The sequence below is a fragment of the Bombina bombina genome, chromosome 9 (assembly GCF_027579735.1).
Source record: "Bombina bombina isolate aBomBom1 chromosome 9, aBomBom1.pri, whole genome shotgun sequence".
Classification (NCBI taxonomy): domain Eukaryota; kingdom Metazoa; phylum Chordata; class Amphibia; order Anura; family Bombinatoridae; genus Bombina; species Bombina bombina.
In genome coordinates this window covers 31,506,713-31,521,733 of record NC_069507.1, presented here as the reverse complement: position 1 = coordinate 31,521,733, position 15,021 = coordinate 31,506,713, and the positions used below count along the sequence as shown (strand labels likewise).

Genomic DNA, 15,021 nt, shown 5'->3' with positions numbered 1-15,021 from the left:
GATTTAGATAAAGCATGTGATTTTAAACAATTTACCAATGTACTTCTCAAAATGACTGTTTTTTTGGATCCTTTGTTGAAGAGTATGTCTATGCTGGCTCAGGCACAGCAATTAACTACTGGGACCTAGCTGGTGATTGGTAGATGCACATATATGCCTCTTGTCATTGACTCACCAGATGTGTTCAGTTAGCTCCCAGTGTGCATAAGTGCTCCCAATCCTAATCGTCAACAAAGAATACTAAGAAAACAAACCAAATTTGATATTAGAAATTAGTTTTTTTTTTAAATTGCAGGCTCTGTTTGAATCAGGAAAGTTTAAATTTCCCTTTACTATCACTTTAAATGATAAGAAATAATGGTCCTATGACACATGTTAGTGGCATACATTTGTTTAAAATAATGATTACTAAAAACACCTGTCAGGGATCTTTAGTGTCTGTGCTGTAATTGATATTCTTACAGTATTACATTTTGCAACGGTATCTGTAATTATGCTGTGGGTGCCTCCCTTTACACTGTCCCCAGTGGTATTTTGCATGTAATTATCCTTTTAGCTAAAATCCTAACCACTGGTGTCAGAAGATAAACACTATTTCTAATCGTATTATTTTTTTCTCTCTTTTCATTTCAGACTAAATCAGAGTTCACAGTTGAATTTTCTGTCAGTGACAGCCAGGGGGTACGTGTGACTTTTTCATTTCTTGGTTATAAAAAATACTGTGATGGGCAAAACAGGACAAGATAATCACATATATGACAATGGGGTGTGGCAAATTACAGCAGAGTGATTAATTAATGTCAGCAGATGTTACTTTGCAGACTAGTAATAGTTGTGCACAACTTGTCTATCTGCTGTTCTGTCTCTCAGTCTGTGTGTCTGTCTGTCTGCCAGCCACACTTTCTGTTTGTCTCTCTGTCTGCCACTCTTTATTTCTGTATCTCTGTCTGCTTAAGCCTATGTATCTTTCTATCTGCTTGTCTCTCTGCCTGCCCCTATGTATCATTAGGTTTACCTGCCTCCTGCCTGCCTCTGTGTATCTGTCTGCCTGCCTCTCTGTATCTGTCTGCCTGCCTGCCTCTCTTTATCTGTCTGCCTGCCTCTCTGTATCTGCCTGCCTGCCTCTATTTATCTGTCTGCCTGCCTCTCTGTATCTGTCTGCCTACCTCTATTTATCTGTCTGTCTTTCTGTATCTGCCCGCCTGCCTCTTTTTATCTGTCTGCCTGCCTCTATGTATCTGTCTGCCTGCCTCTCTGTATCTGTCTGCTGCCTCTCTGTATCTGTCTGCCTGACTCTATTTATCTGTTTGACTGCCTGCCTCTCTGTATCTGTCTGCCTGCCTGCCTCTATTTATCTGTCTGACTGTCGGCCTCTCTGTATCTGTCTGCCTCTATTTATCTGTCTCCCTGCCTCTCTGTATTTGTCTGCCTGTCTGACTCTATGTTCTGTCTGCCTGCCTCTCTGTATTTGTCTGCCTGCCTCTCTCTATCTGTCTGCCTGACTGCCTCTATGTATCTGTCTGCCTGCCTGCCTGCCTCTATCTGTCTGCCTACCTCTCTGTATCTGTCTACCTCTCTGTATCTGCCTGCCTGCTCTATTTATCTGTCTGCCTGCCTCTCTGTATCTTTCTGCCTGCCTACCTACCTCTATGTATCTGTCTGCCTGCCTCTCTGTATCTGTATGCTTAGTGCCTACCTCTCTATATCTGTCTGTCTACCTCTCTGTATCTTTCTGCCTGCCTGCCTGCCTGCCTCTATGTATCTGTCTGCCTGCCTGCCTCTATGTATCTGTTTGCCTCTATGTATCTGCCTGCCTGCCTCTATGTATCTGTCTGCCTCTATGTATCTGCCTGCCTGCCTCTCTGTATCTGTCTGCCTGTCTGCCTCTCTGTATCTGCTGGCTCTGTCTGTATCTGTCTTCCTGCCTGCCTCTATTTATCTCTCTGCCTGCCTCTCTGTATCTCTCTGCCTGCCTGCCGGCCTCTATGTATCTCCCTGCCTGCCTCTCTGTATCTGTCTGCCTGCCAGCCTCTATGTATCTCTCTGCCTATAGATTCATTAGTGGGTGGCGCTGGTTCAGGGGTTCTTTCTTTACAGATGGAGAGATAGGATCCTCATGACCCTCCAGTAGTAAAGTTTCACAGGTGCACTAGGAGTAGAAAACTTCCATGATGTATATGCACAAAATGCAGGTGTATAAGTGCAGTATACTTACAAGTATATATTTCTGGTGTCAGCAATGTCGAGAAAATAAACAGCCGTCCTTATGCCTTAGGAACCGTGTTTATTATAAAAACAGCTCAAAACAGCTCAACGCGTTTCAACGCTCAAAGCGTCTTTCTCAAGAGCAAATAAAAGGCTTAAAATCAGCTGACATCTTGCTGACACCAACAGCTTAAATACACATTTGGTATGTTTCAACTTCCGATCTAACGGACGATAGACTCACAGATAAAACATATTTTCTCATATACAAAACATAAAGCAGTTTTATTTCCAACCAATGAATCATATTTTTTTAAAAAAATCTTTAAAATATTATAAATTAAGAGTAAAATAATGTTTTTCAATAGTATAGCTTTTTTCTTTGGTTGAAAATGAGAAATATATGATTCATTGGTTGGAAATAAAACAGCTTTTTGGTTTTTATACAGGAAAATATGTTTTATCTGTGAGTCCATCGTCCGTTAGATAGGAAGTTGGAACATACCAAATGTGTATTTAAGCTGTTGGAGTCAGCAAGACGTCAGCTGACTTTAAGCCTTGTATTTGCTCTTGAGAAAGACGCATTGAGTGTTGAAACGCGTTGAGATGTTTAGAGCTGTTTTTATAATAAACACTGTTCCTAAGGCATAAGGACTGCGGTTTCGACATCGCTGACACCAGACATATATACTTGTAAGTATACTGCACTTATACACCTGCATTTTGTGTATATACATCATGGAAGTTTTCTACTCCTAGTGCACCTGTGAAATTTTACTACTGAAGGGTCGTGAGGATCCTATCTCTCCATCTGTAAAGAAAGAACCCCTGAACCTGCGCCACCCACTACCAAATCTATAGCCTATTTTCAGTCCTATTGGGAAAGACTGAGGGAAGGCAGCGGTTGTATCTTGAGGGGAGTATTTGTTCTACCATTGTTTACAGTCTGTTTTGTTATACCATTTTACAAACTGGCTGTATATTGTATATTGTATCTGTCTGCCTGCCTCTCTGTATCTGTCTACTTACCTCTCTGTATCTGTCTGCCTGCTTCTCTGTGTATGTCTACCTAACTATCTGTATCTGTCTGCCTGCGTCTCTGTATCTCTCTGCCTACCTTTCTGTATCTGTCTGCCTGCTTTTCTGTATCTGTCTACCTAACTCTCTGTATCTGCCTGCCTGCTTTTCTGTATCTGTCTGCCTACCTCTCTGTATCGGTCTGCCTACCTATCTGTATCTGTCTGCCTTCTTCTCTGTATCTGTCTGCCTGCTTCTCTGTATCTGTCTGCCTACTTATCTGTATCTGTCTGCCTGCTTCTCTGTATCTGTCTGCCTACTTATCTGTATCTGTCTGCCTGCTTCTCTGTATCTGTCTGCCTACCTCTCTGTATCTGTCTGCCTACCTCTCTGTATCTGTCTGCCTACCTCTCTGTATCTGTCTGCCTGCTTCACTGTATCTGTCTGCCTACCTCTCTGTATCTGTCTGCCTACCTATCTGTATCTGTCTGCCTACCTCTCTGTATCGGTCTGCCTACCTATCTGTATCTGTCTGCCTACCTCTCTGTATCGGTCTGCCTACCTATCTGTATCTGTCTGCCTTCTTCTCTGTATCTGTCTGCCTGCTTCTCTGTATATGCCTGCCTGCTTCTCTGTATCTGCCTGCTTCTCTGTATCTGTCTGCCTACCTCTCTGTATCTGTCTGCCTACCTATCTGTATCTGTCTGCCTACCTCTCTGTATCGGTCTGCCTACCTATCTGTATCTGTCTGCCTTCTTATCTGTATCTGTCTGCCTGCTTCTCTGTATATGCCTGCCTGCTTCTCTGTATCTGTCTGCCTACTTATCTGTATCTGTCTGCCTGCTTCTCTGTATCTGTCTGCCTACCTCTCTGTATCTGTCTGCCTACCTCTCTGTATCTGTCTGCCTGCTTCACTGTATCTTTCTGCCTTTCTCTCTGTATTCGTCTACCTACCTCTATCTGTCTGATTGCCACTCTCTAGCTTTCTGCCTACCTATCTGTATCTGTATGTCTGCCTCTTTGTCTGTCTGTCTGCCTCCTTGTATGTCATTTTGCCTGTCTGTGTCTGCTAATTTGTCTATCTGCTTTTTTATAGATGCTAACTGCATGTGCAAAATTGCCCAAATGTCAGATATGATTTATGTGTAACAGAAATTTAGATTTTTTTTGAGTATAATGAAGTACACATTTATAATGGTTACAATTTCATTTCCATTTACTTTTTTTAATCTGATAAATATACATCAGATAAGAGACATTCTGTTCATACTTGCATTCCCTTGTCCACATTGACCCTATCAGCAGAAAAAAACATAAAGGGGCATTTAAAGGTGCATTAACATTAACTATATTTCAGGCATCTCCCTCTAAATATGGGCACTGTTATTATGGAATCTAGGTTACGTTGCAGGTATCTGAAGGAGGGTGCTCTCAAGCCTAAAAATCAGCATTGGAATGCAGTGAAAGTTAGATTTCAACATTGTGGCACTCAAGACTAGAGGGAGGCGGGGAGTACAATGTTGGTAAAGTGTACTTAATGTATAATGCCCCTTTAAATGCAATAATGAAATGCTGTAACTGGTTAGAGCATTTTATTATTACACAAATATTCCTCTGTAACTATGAGTTTAACCCCAGAATACACATTAATGGCAGCCAAGACACCCTGTACACCGTCTGTCTTTTGTACTTCCAGGGGTGTAAGAGTATGGGTCTTGCCAACAGAGCTTAGATTGTGCAATCTCTGCATGCCTTAGTAGACTGCCCTGCATGCTCCTTGTAACGGGCTACGTACACGGTATGTACCTGTTGTGATGGGGTTAATATGTTTAACTGCTGCCCTTTCATAACCATGTCCCTTTAACAAATAATAGTGCAAATGCAATAGTCTCAGAGTCTAATGTATAAATTGCTGTATAAATGTCTGAGAGTAAACAGATCCTATATAATATTTCTCTCGTCATTATATATAATCTAACCACATCATATGCTTTTTATTCTAGGTTATAAAGGGCAAAGTGAATATACAAGTTGGGGATGTGAATGACAATGCACCTACCTTTCACAACCAGCCATATACAGTGCGAATACCAGAGGTAAGTGTCTACATGGCAATGTTTTAGTTTTAGTTTAAAGGGACATTGAACACTTGAGGTTGTAATATAAAATGATAAATCATATAAATAAATAAAAAAAATTACTTTTATTATTTTTTACCACTTTTCCTGTAATTCCATTCTGAAATTGTGAGATTTTCAGTTCCTGTTAGAAATGGAAGCGCAGAACACTGTTATATTCCCCACAGCTATTGGCTGCACACTCTAGGTACCTATTTATAACTGTCTCTAATTGGCCACAGCAGAGAAGGTAACCTAAGTTACAACATGGCAGTTCCCATTACTTTATAGGCACACAAACTTTACACTTATTTTGTCAATATTTAAACAGCTAATGAAACTTTAAAAAATACATCTACATGATATTCTAAGAATAATCTTTTCTCTGAATACATCATTCTATCTAGCATTTATTTACGCCTAGATTTAGAGTTCTGCGTTAGCCGTCAAAACCAGCGTTAGGGGCTCCTAACGCTGGTTTTGGGCTACCGCTGGTATTTAGAGTCAGTCAGGAAAGGGTCTAACGCTCACTTTCCAGCTGCGACTTTTCCATACCGCAGATCCCCTTACGCCAATTGCGTATCCTATCTTTTCAATGGGATCTTTCTAACGCCGGTATTTAGAGTCTTGACTGAAGTGAGCGTTAGAAATCTAACGACAAGACTCCAGCCGCAGAGAAAAGCCAGGAGTTAAGAGCTTTCAGGGCTAACGCCGGCTCATAAAGCTCTTAACTACTGTGCTCTAAAGTACACTAACACCCATAAACTACCTATGTACCCCTAAACCGAGCCCCCCCCACATCGCTGCCACTCTAATAAATTTTTTTAACCCCTAATCTGCCGACTGCACACCGCCGCAACCTACATTATCCCTATGTACCCCTAATCTGCTGCCCCTAACACCGCCGACCCCTACATAATATTTATTAACCCCTAATCTGCCCCCCCCAACGTCGCCGCCACCTACCTACAATTATTAACCCCTAATCTGCCAACCGGACCTCACCGCTACTATAATAAAGTTATTAACCCCTAATCCGCCTCACTCTCGCCTCAATAACCCTATAATAAATAGTATTAACCCCTAATCTGCCCTCCCTAACATCACCGACACCTAACTTCAAGTATTAACCCCTAATCTGCCGACCGGACCTCACCGCTACTCTAATAAATTTATTAACCCCTAAAGCTAAGTCTAACCCTAACACTAACACCCCCCTAAGTTAAATATAATTTGTATCTAACGAAATAAATTAACTCTTATTAAATAAATTATTCTTATTTAAAGCTAAATACTTACCTGTAAAATAAACCCTAATATAGCTACAATATAAATTATAATTATATTATAGCTATTTTAGGATTAATATTTATTTTACAGGTAACTTTGTATTTATTTTAACCAGGTACAATAGCTATTAAATAGTTAATAACTATTTAATAGCTACCTAGTTAAAATAATTACACAATTACCTGTAAAATAAATCCTAACCTAAGTTACAATTAAACCTAACACTACACTATCAATAAATTAATTAAATAAAATACCTACAATTATCTACAATTAAACCTAACACTACACTATCAATAAATTAATTACATACAAATACCTACAAATAAATACAATTAAATAAACTAACTAAAGTACAAAAAATAAAAAAAGAACTAAGTTACAAAAAATACAAAAATAATTTACAAACATTAGAAAAAGATTACAACAATTTTAAGCTAATTACACCTACTCTAATCCCCCTAATAAAATAACAAAGCCCCCCAAAATAAAAAAATGCCCTACCCTATTCTAAAATACTAATAGAAAAGCTCTTTTACCTTACCAGCCCTTAAAAGGGCCTTTTGCGGGGCATGCCCCAAAGAATTCTGCTCTTTTGCCTGTAAAAAAAAACATACAATACCCCCCCCAACATTACAACCCACCACCCACATACCCCTAATCTAACCCAAACCCCCCTTAAATAAACCTAACACTAAGCCCCTGAAGTTCTCCCTACCTTATCTTCACCACGCCGGGTATCACCGATCCATCCAGAAGAGGCTCTGAAATCTTCATCCAAGCCCAAGTGGGAGCTGAAGAGGTCCATCATCGGGCTGAAGAGATCCATCATCCGGCTGAAGTCTTGATCCAAGCGGGGGCTGAAGAGATCCATCATCCGGCTGAAGTCTTCTATCAAGCGGCATCTTCTTTCTACCGGATCCATCTTCATCCCGCCGACGCGGAACATCCATCCTGGCCAACGACTTCCCGACGAATGACGGTTCCTTTAAGGGACGTCATCCAAGATGGCGTCCCTCGAATTCCGATTGGCTGATAGGATTCTATCAGCCAATCGGAATTAAGGTAGGAAAATTCTGATTGGCTGATGGAATCAGCCAATCAGATTGAGCTTGCATTCTATTGGCTGTTCCGATCAGCCAATAGCATGCAAGCTCAATCTGATTGGCTGATTGGATCATCCAATCGGATTGAACTTGAATCTGATTGGCTGATTCCATCAGCCAATCAGAATTTTCCTACCTTAATTCCGATTGGCTGATAGAATCCTATCAGCCAATCGGAATTCGAGGGACGCCATCTTGGATGACGTCCCTTTAAGGAACCGTCATTCGTCGGGAAGTCGTCAGCCAGGATGGATGTTCCGCGTCGGAGGGATGAAGATGGATCCGGAAGAAAGAAGATTGAAGATGCCGCTTGATAGAAGACTTCAGCCGGATGATGGATCTCTTCAGCCCCCGCTTGGATCAAGACTTCAGCCGGATGATGGATCTCTTCAGCCCAATGATGGACCTCTTCAGCCCCCGCTTGGGCTTGGATGAAGATTTCGGAGCCTCTTCTGGACGGATCGGTGATACCCGGCATGGTGAAGATAAGGTAGGGAGATCTTCAGGGGCTTAGTGTTAGGTTTATTTAAGGGGGGTTTGGGTTAGATTAGGGGTATGTGGGTGGTGGGTTGTAATGTTGGGGGGGCGGTATTGTATGTTTTTTTTTACAGGCAAAAGAGCAGAATTCTTTGGGGCATGCCCCGCAAAAGACCCTTTTAAGGGCTAGTAAGGTAAAAGAGCTTTTCTATTTGTATTTTAGAATAGGGTAGGGCATTTTTTTTATTTTGGGGGGCTTTGTTATTTTATTAGGGGGCTTAGAGTAGGTGTAATTAGCTTAAAATTGTTGTAATCTTTTTCTAATGTTTGTAAATTATTTTTGTATTTTTTGTAACTTAGTTCTTTTTTTATTTTTTGTACTTTAGTTAGTTTATTTAATTGTATTTATTTGTATGTATTTGTATGTAATTAATTTATTGATAGTGTAGTGTTAGGTTTAATTGTAGATAATTGTAGGTATTTTATTTAATTAATTTATTGATAGTGTAGTGTTAGGTTTAATTGTAACTTAAGTTAGGATTTATTTTACAGGTAATTTTGTAATTATTTTAACTAGGTAGCTATTAAATAGTTATTAACTATTTAATAGCTATTGTACCTGGTTAAAATAAATACAAAGTTGCCTGTAAAATAAATATTAATCCTAAAATAGCTACAATATAATTATAATTTATATTGTAGCTATATTAGGGTTTATTTTACAGGTAAGTATTTAGCTTTAAATAGGAATAATTTATTTAATAAGAGTTAATTTATTTTGTTAGATAAAAATTATATTTAACTTAGGGGGTGTTAGTGTTAGGGTTAGACTTAGCTTTAGGGGTTAATAAATTTATTAGAGTAGCGGTGAGGTCCGGTCGGCAGATTAGGGATTAATACTTGAAGTTAGGTGTCGGTGATGTTAGGGAGGGCAGATTAGGGGTTAATACTATTTATTATAGGGTTATTGAGGCGGGAGTGAGGCGGATTAGGGGTTAATAACTTTATTATAGCAGCGGTGAGGTCCGGTCGGCAGATTAGGGGTTAATAATTGTAGGTAGGTGGCAGCGACGTTGGGGGTGGCAGATTAGGGGTTAATAAATATGATATAGGGGTCGGCGGTGTTAGGGGCAGCAGATTAGGGGTACATAGGGATAACGTAGGTTGCGGCGGTGTACGGAGCGGCAGATTAGGGGTTAATAATAATATGCAGAAATCAGCGATAGCGGGGGTGGCAGATTAGGGGTTAATAAGTGTAAGATTAGGGGTGCTTAGACTCGGGGTACATGTTAGGGTGTTAGGTGCAGACTTAGGAAGTGTTTCCCCATAGGAAACAATGGGGCTGCGTTAGGAGCTGAACGCTGCTTTTTTGCAGGTGTTAGATTTTTTTCCAGCTCAAACGGCCCCATTGTTTCCTATGGGGGAATCGTGCACAAGCACGTTTTTTAAGCTGGCCGCGTCCGTAAGCACCGCTGGTATTGAGAGTTGCAGTGGCGGTAAATATGCCTGTACGCTCCCTTTTTGGAGCCTAACGCAGCCCTTCTGTGAACTCTAAATACCAGCGGTATTTAAAAGGTGCGGGGGGGGGGGGGGAAAGCACGCGTAGCTAACGCACCCTTTTGGCCGCAGAACTCTAAATCTAGCGGTTAGTGTTTAATTTCCCTTTAAGGCTCCAATACTTGGTTCTAAAAATTAACTAATGTTAATTTGTAACTTAAAATATCCTAAGCTTTATGCAAAAGGACAGTCAGTAGTGAGTTTGACAAGATTTTCTGGATGGCAGAAATAAATGTATTTTTGTTGATATGTAGATAATTGACAGATAATTGTCTAAGTTGAGTTATCACTGTTTTAAGGACATTGTGCTGTTTTCGGTAAACATAAAATAGCTGAGGTAAATTAGCTTTCTACCTCCATGCTGAAAAAGAAGGGCTCTCAATATATTTACTTTTTTCTTTTATTGGATAAAACCCACAAAATAAAATTTGCATATCAGCCTCTGGCACTGGTTTCAAACCTGTCCTCAGCCCTCCCTAACAGGCCAAATTTTCAGGATCACCTTAGGTGAGAGCAGGTTATGATATCCTCAAAATCTAGCCTGCTAGCGAGGCTTGAGGACTGGTTTGAAAACCAGTTGCTTATGGTCTGTAAAAAGATGTGTAATAAAAGACATTGAACACTTTGGCCCCTATTTATGAAAGGCCTGTTGGACATGATCCGACATTGCGGATTATGTCCGACAGACCTCGCTGAATGCGGAGAGCAATACGCTCTCCGCATTCAGCATTGCACCAGCAGCTCTTGTCAACTACTGGTGCAACGCCGCCCCCTGCAGATTTGCGGCCGCTAGATTGGCCGCTAGCAGGGGGTGTCAATCAACCCGAACGTATTTGATTGGGTTGAATTGCAGCAATCTCTATCCGCCTCCTCAGAGCAGGTGGACAGGTTATAGAGCAGTGGTCTTTAGTCTGCTGCTTCATATCTGGTGTTTCTGGCGAGTCTGAAGGCTTGCCAGAAACACGGGCCCTCTAGCTCCATACAGAGCTTGATAAATAAGCCCCTTTATATTACTATGACCTTCGTCTTCAATATGGGTACATCCTTATCGTTTCCTGGTTTCTTTACTAAACATTTTGCAGTTGTTACAGCACTTATATAAAATATAGTTTTACAACATTGTAAAATGTTTGTCTTTAAGGTTTGGTAAAGTTCATAAACAATAAATAAAAGAGGAGCAAGAAAACTTATTATAGCAAATATCTGTAAAATAGCTGTCTCAGATTCTGGTAATTACTTCGGCACTGCTGTATGAGCAGTCACTGCTGTTTCTAATCACAGGAAAGAGACCTAATTGCCAGTTACATTCTGATACTGAGCAAAAGAAACAAAATGCTACTGTGTCCTTATTAAAGGTGACATATAAATGGCGCAAAATAAATAGTGAAATTATATTGTAAGGTTGTTTTATTTCCCATAACTAAACATTTTGTAAAACAACCCCACAGTGTTAACTGTCCCTTTAATATCATGCCAATTTATATTGGCTGATCCTTTAAAATAAAGATATCTTCTTATTTATACCACTCTATTATGGGTTGGGGTTTCAATGAGCAAAATATTTTGCACTTGGTAACTGGGAGCAGTTTAAAAAGTATAGTTAAAGGGACACTGAATTCAAATGTTTTTCTTTCGTGATTCAGATAGAGCATGCAATTTTAAACACACTGATAATATGTTTGAAATAAACTATTATGCTATACAAAAGGCTGGCTATATGACTGGTATTGTACTCAGGTTGTGTGTATGTGTAGGTATCAAGCACCTTTGCACAAGTGAGCTATTTTATAAACATGTAACAAAAGCTAATCAGCCACTAATATTACATGTAAAAAGTAGTGAATGCAAAAAAACAAATGCACTTCAGCAAATATTAAAATAAACCCATATTCTAGTTTAAAGGGACATAAAACTCAATATTGAAATGCACACAAATTGCTTTCAGTTTTAGAAGTAAGCGCTTTTGCAATTAGTTTGTATTAAAACAATGTGCCAAGTAAAATGTTTCCCTGTTTCAATGATAACTGAGCATATGAACATATGCCACATGCACCTGCATTCAAACACTGCACCTTTTCAGAGATCTTTACTGCACCCATAATGACTCAATTGTAATCATCCCTGATAAATACATATTCTGACTCTCTGAGGGTGCATAGCTTTCACTAGAAGCATTTTTGCTCATTCAGATGTGTAGTACAAATTCTTCTATTCATAACTGTCTATTTTTAGTTCTGTGTCCCTTTAATGGTGTATAACCTTTAACAGGTTAAGTCAGGGGCACAATATATGGGGATGAAATGCTATGCCGTTCTTGAAGGTTAACATGCTTCTCCTGCGAGTGGGTGTGCGTCTGTGCCATCCTGTAAAATCCACTTGTCTTTAGTAATTGTGCACTACAAAAGAATTGGCTCTTTAATATGCTGTCTGCTTGCGCCCTCCTGCCACAGTCCTTTGATCTTGATCTTCCGTTCTCAGCTTATGGACATGGGGATTTGGTTATTAGTTTCGGAATGTGATGCATGTAATTTTCTTTAGTCGTCTTCAGTGTGTAAAAGAAGACATCACTTCAAAGCAGACGTAAAACTAAGGATTTTCCTGCTCTCTCTCTGACCATGCAGTGTAATTTACAGGTTTTATATACATTATAGTGTCAGATAAATAGTAAGTATTTGCGCTATACTGGGTAGAGCTAGCTTTTAAATCTGCCAGGTGGGACGGCTTTGGACAGGTTCATTGGAACATTTCTTCTGAAAAGGTCTCAACCAGCTGTATCAGTTTTTAGAATCCAGCCCTGCTTGGTCCAGGATCTGTAGATTGCAGCCAAAGTCAAGCAAGACTGAGTTTAAAAATAAGTTGAATTAGATCTCCACCTGGTATAGGCTCCGTTGCCAACAATGGTGAATTGTCATTTGTAGATCAGAGTTCAAATCACTTTTTTCAACCTTTAGGTCACTGCAGCTTGTGTTATTGGCTTTACTGGTCACTTTTATTTGCTCAAAGTTCTAAACCTTTAAATAGCAAAACAAGCACAAAGACAACTACAATGGGGTGAACTTCCACCTCTGGTGCCCATAGGCAGTTGTCATAATTCTCTTGGAATCTGTTCGCTCAGCCACATAATGCTGAATGATTTGTACCCAGCAGTAACTGTTTGTCATTTATTGTTTACCAAAATATATTTGTTGGGATAGAATATGCCTCATACATTTTGTTTTGGTGAAATTAATGATGAATAATGAAATTAAAAAAAGTAAAAATAAATAAATAAAACACTGAGCGAGCACCAAATCACACTTTCAGACACAAAAGGGAAACAACATGATTTGTTAATATCACCTGCGGTAATTTTGTACTTCCTCATTTGCATGGCACAAGGCCTGTCGCCAATTACTTCACCTTGCATGATCAGTAGCACATATTAGCTGCCCCCGAACTTATTAAAGGACCATAATAGTAAACAAAGTCATGTTCTAATTTGTTAGAGCATATTATCCCTACAATACACCCTCACAAAGCAGTTAAACACACAGTAGAAGTGCTCTGCAGGTCATAAGTGGAAACCCCCGCTGATCCAATCAATAGCACTAGTCACGTGACTGCTGATTGGATCGTTGGTTTCCGCTAGGTGGGTCAGGACCAGCAGTTCTCAGCAGGTTCTGAGCCGCACCTCTACCCTTTGCAGGGGTTAAACACACAGTACTGCAGGATCGACATTCAAATTAGAGCGTGTCATTTTTTTAAGGCTCTTTAAATACAGCAGCACAAGTGGCACATCTTGCGGGGTTCAACTAGGGCTGCTGATTAAATCAGTGATGGGTTCCGCTCGGGACCAGATGCTGTGTTCCCTCTAAGGCCAGTTTTGTCAGTGGCCCAGCAGTGAAACAGTTAATTAAAGCAATTAGCAAACACTACACGATGCAGACTGCAAGGTGTGGTTTCCATATTAACTGTTTCACTGCTGGGCCCCTCACAAAACTGGCCTTAGAGGGAACACAGGACTCCCGAACAGCACTTCTACTGTGTGTTTAACTCCTTTGCAGGGGTTAAACACACAGTAGTGTAGGGTCGATAGTTTTAAAATAACAGGCTCTAACAAACTAGAACATGTAATTATTTGACTATTATAGCCCTGTAACTGCTTGGCTACCAGTGAGATCTGCAAGACATCGTGTAGCCGTCATGGAATAGAGTCTCTATTGAATTGCATAGATGAAAAAAAGCTCTATATAGAGTGTATGATTAAGGCAAGACATAGAAGGCAATAAAATAAATTCAAACTGCTGCTAGCTATTCATGCAATTATATTTAATAGCAGTTCTCTAATACTCCAGTGTTCTGTTTTACACGTTTTAACTGTTTTCTTTCAACACTCCATTAACCTTAAAGGGCCAAGTATAAAAAGGTTTGCAATAGGTGGAAGGGACAGTAAACATAATGGCCTAGATTACGAGTGGAGCGCAAAATTGCGCTTTTGTGAGCGCATTATTTGCACTCCATTCAGTAATATCAGCACACATAAATGTCTGCTGGTATTACAAGTTAAGCACATTGCAAACGCAACCTTGTGTTCATATTGCCTGGAAGCCTTGCACTCACATAGGCTCCAATTGGAGCCTCGTTCTCATGCTGTAAGAAACGGCAAAGTACCTTGGCAGTGCAGGGGGCAATTCACGCAGTGTTGGGCAGCAAAATAAAATTATACATGTATATGCTTATATACATATATATTTATGTGTTTATATGTGTATATACTTATATTAAGGCATAAATATATACTGTATGTATATAAGCATATATATTTATAGTAAAACAACACAGTTCCCCAATGACCTTTATGTAGAGGCACTTTTCAGTGCGTTTTTTCCCAAACACCCCACAACCCCTCACTTTAACCCCTTATAACTGCTTTATGCAGTGTTTTCTTACAAAAAATAAAAATGCTTATATTTGTTTATTTATGGAAAGAAATTGTACACTTTTTTGGGGGGCAATAGGGGCAACTTTTTTTATTAACCAGAGGTCTGACCTTGCGCTAAGCTTACTATCTAGTTGTGATTTATAATGCAGGCACCCATAGACAGAGTAAACTAGATGCCCCCTTTCTCTACCCATTTGTGATCATTGAAGCTACCAGTAACATAAATCTGTTTAAGATACAAAAGCTTATATATTTCTGACTGGTGTAAAGATCACAAAATGTAAAATAATAAGGATTGTATTGCAAACTTTTTATCACTTGTTCAGCCAGG

The 15,021-nt window shown here is 39.8% G+C and overlaps 1 protein-coding gene across 1 annotated transcript in view; it reads left to right on the top strand.

Annotated features, from left to right (window-relative positions):
• Nucleotides 1-15,021, top strand: part of CDH23 (cadherin related 23) — a 1,210,211-nt gene that overhangs the window by 309,429 nt on the left and 885,761 nt on the right. The window contains exons 5-6 of the mRNA XM_053692025.1: nucleotides 634-681; nucleotides 5,226-5,318. Coding sequence (XP_053548000.1) covers nucleotides 634-681; nucleotides 5,226-5,318 — 141 coding nt within the window. The remainder of the gene's footprint in view (nucleotides 1-633; nucleotides 682-5,225; nucleotides 5,319-15,021) is intronic.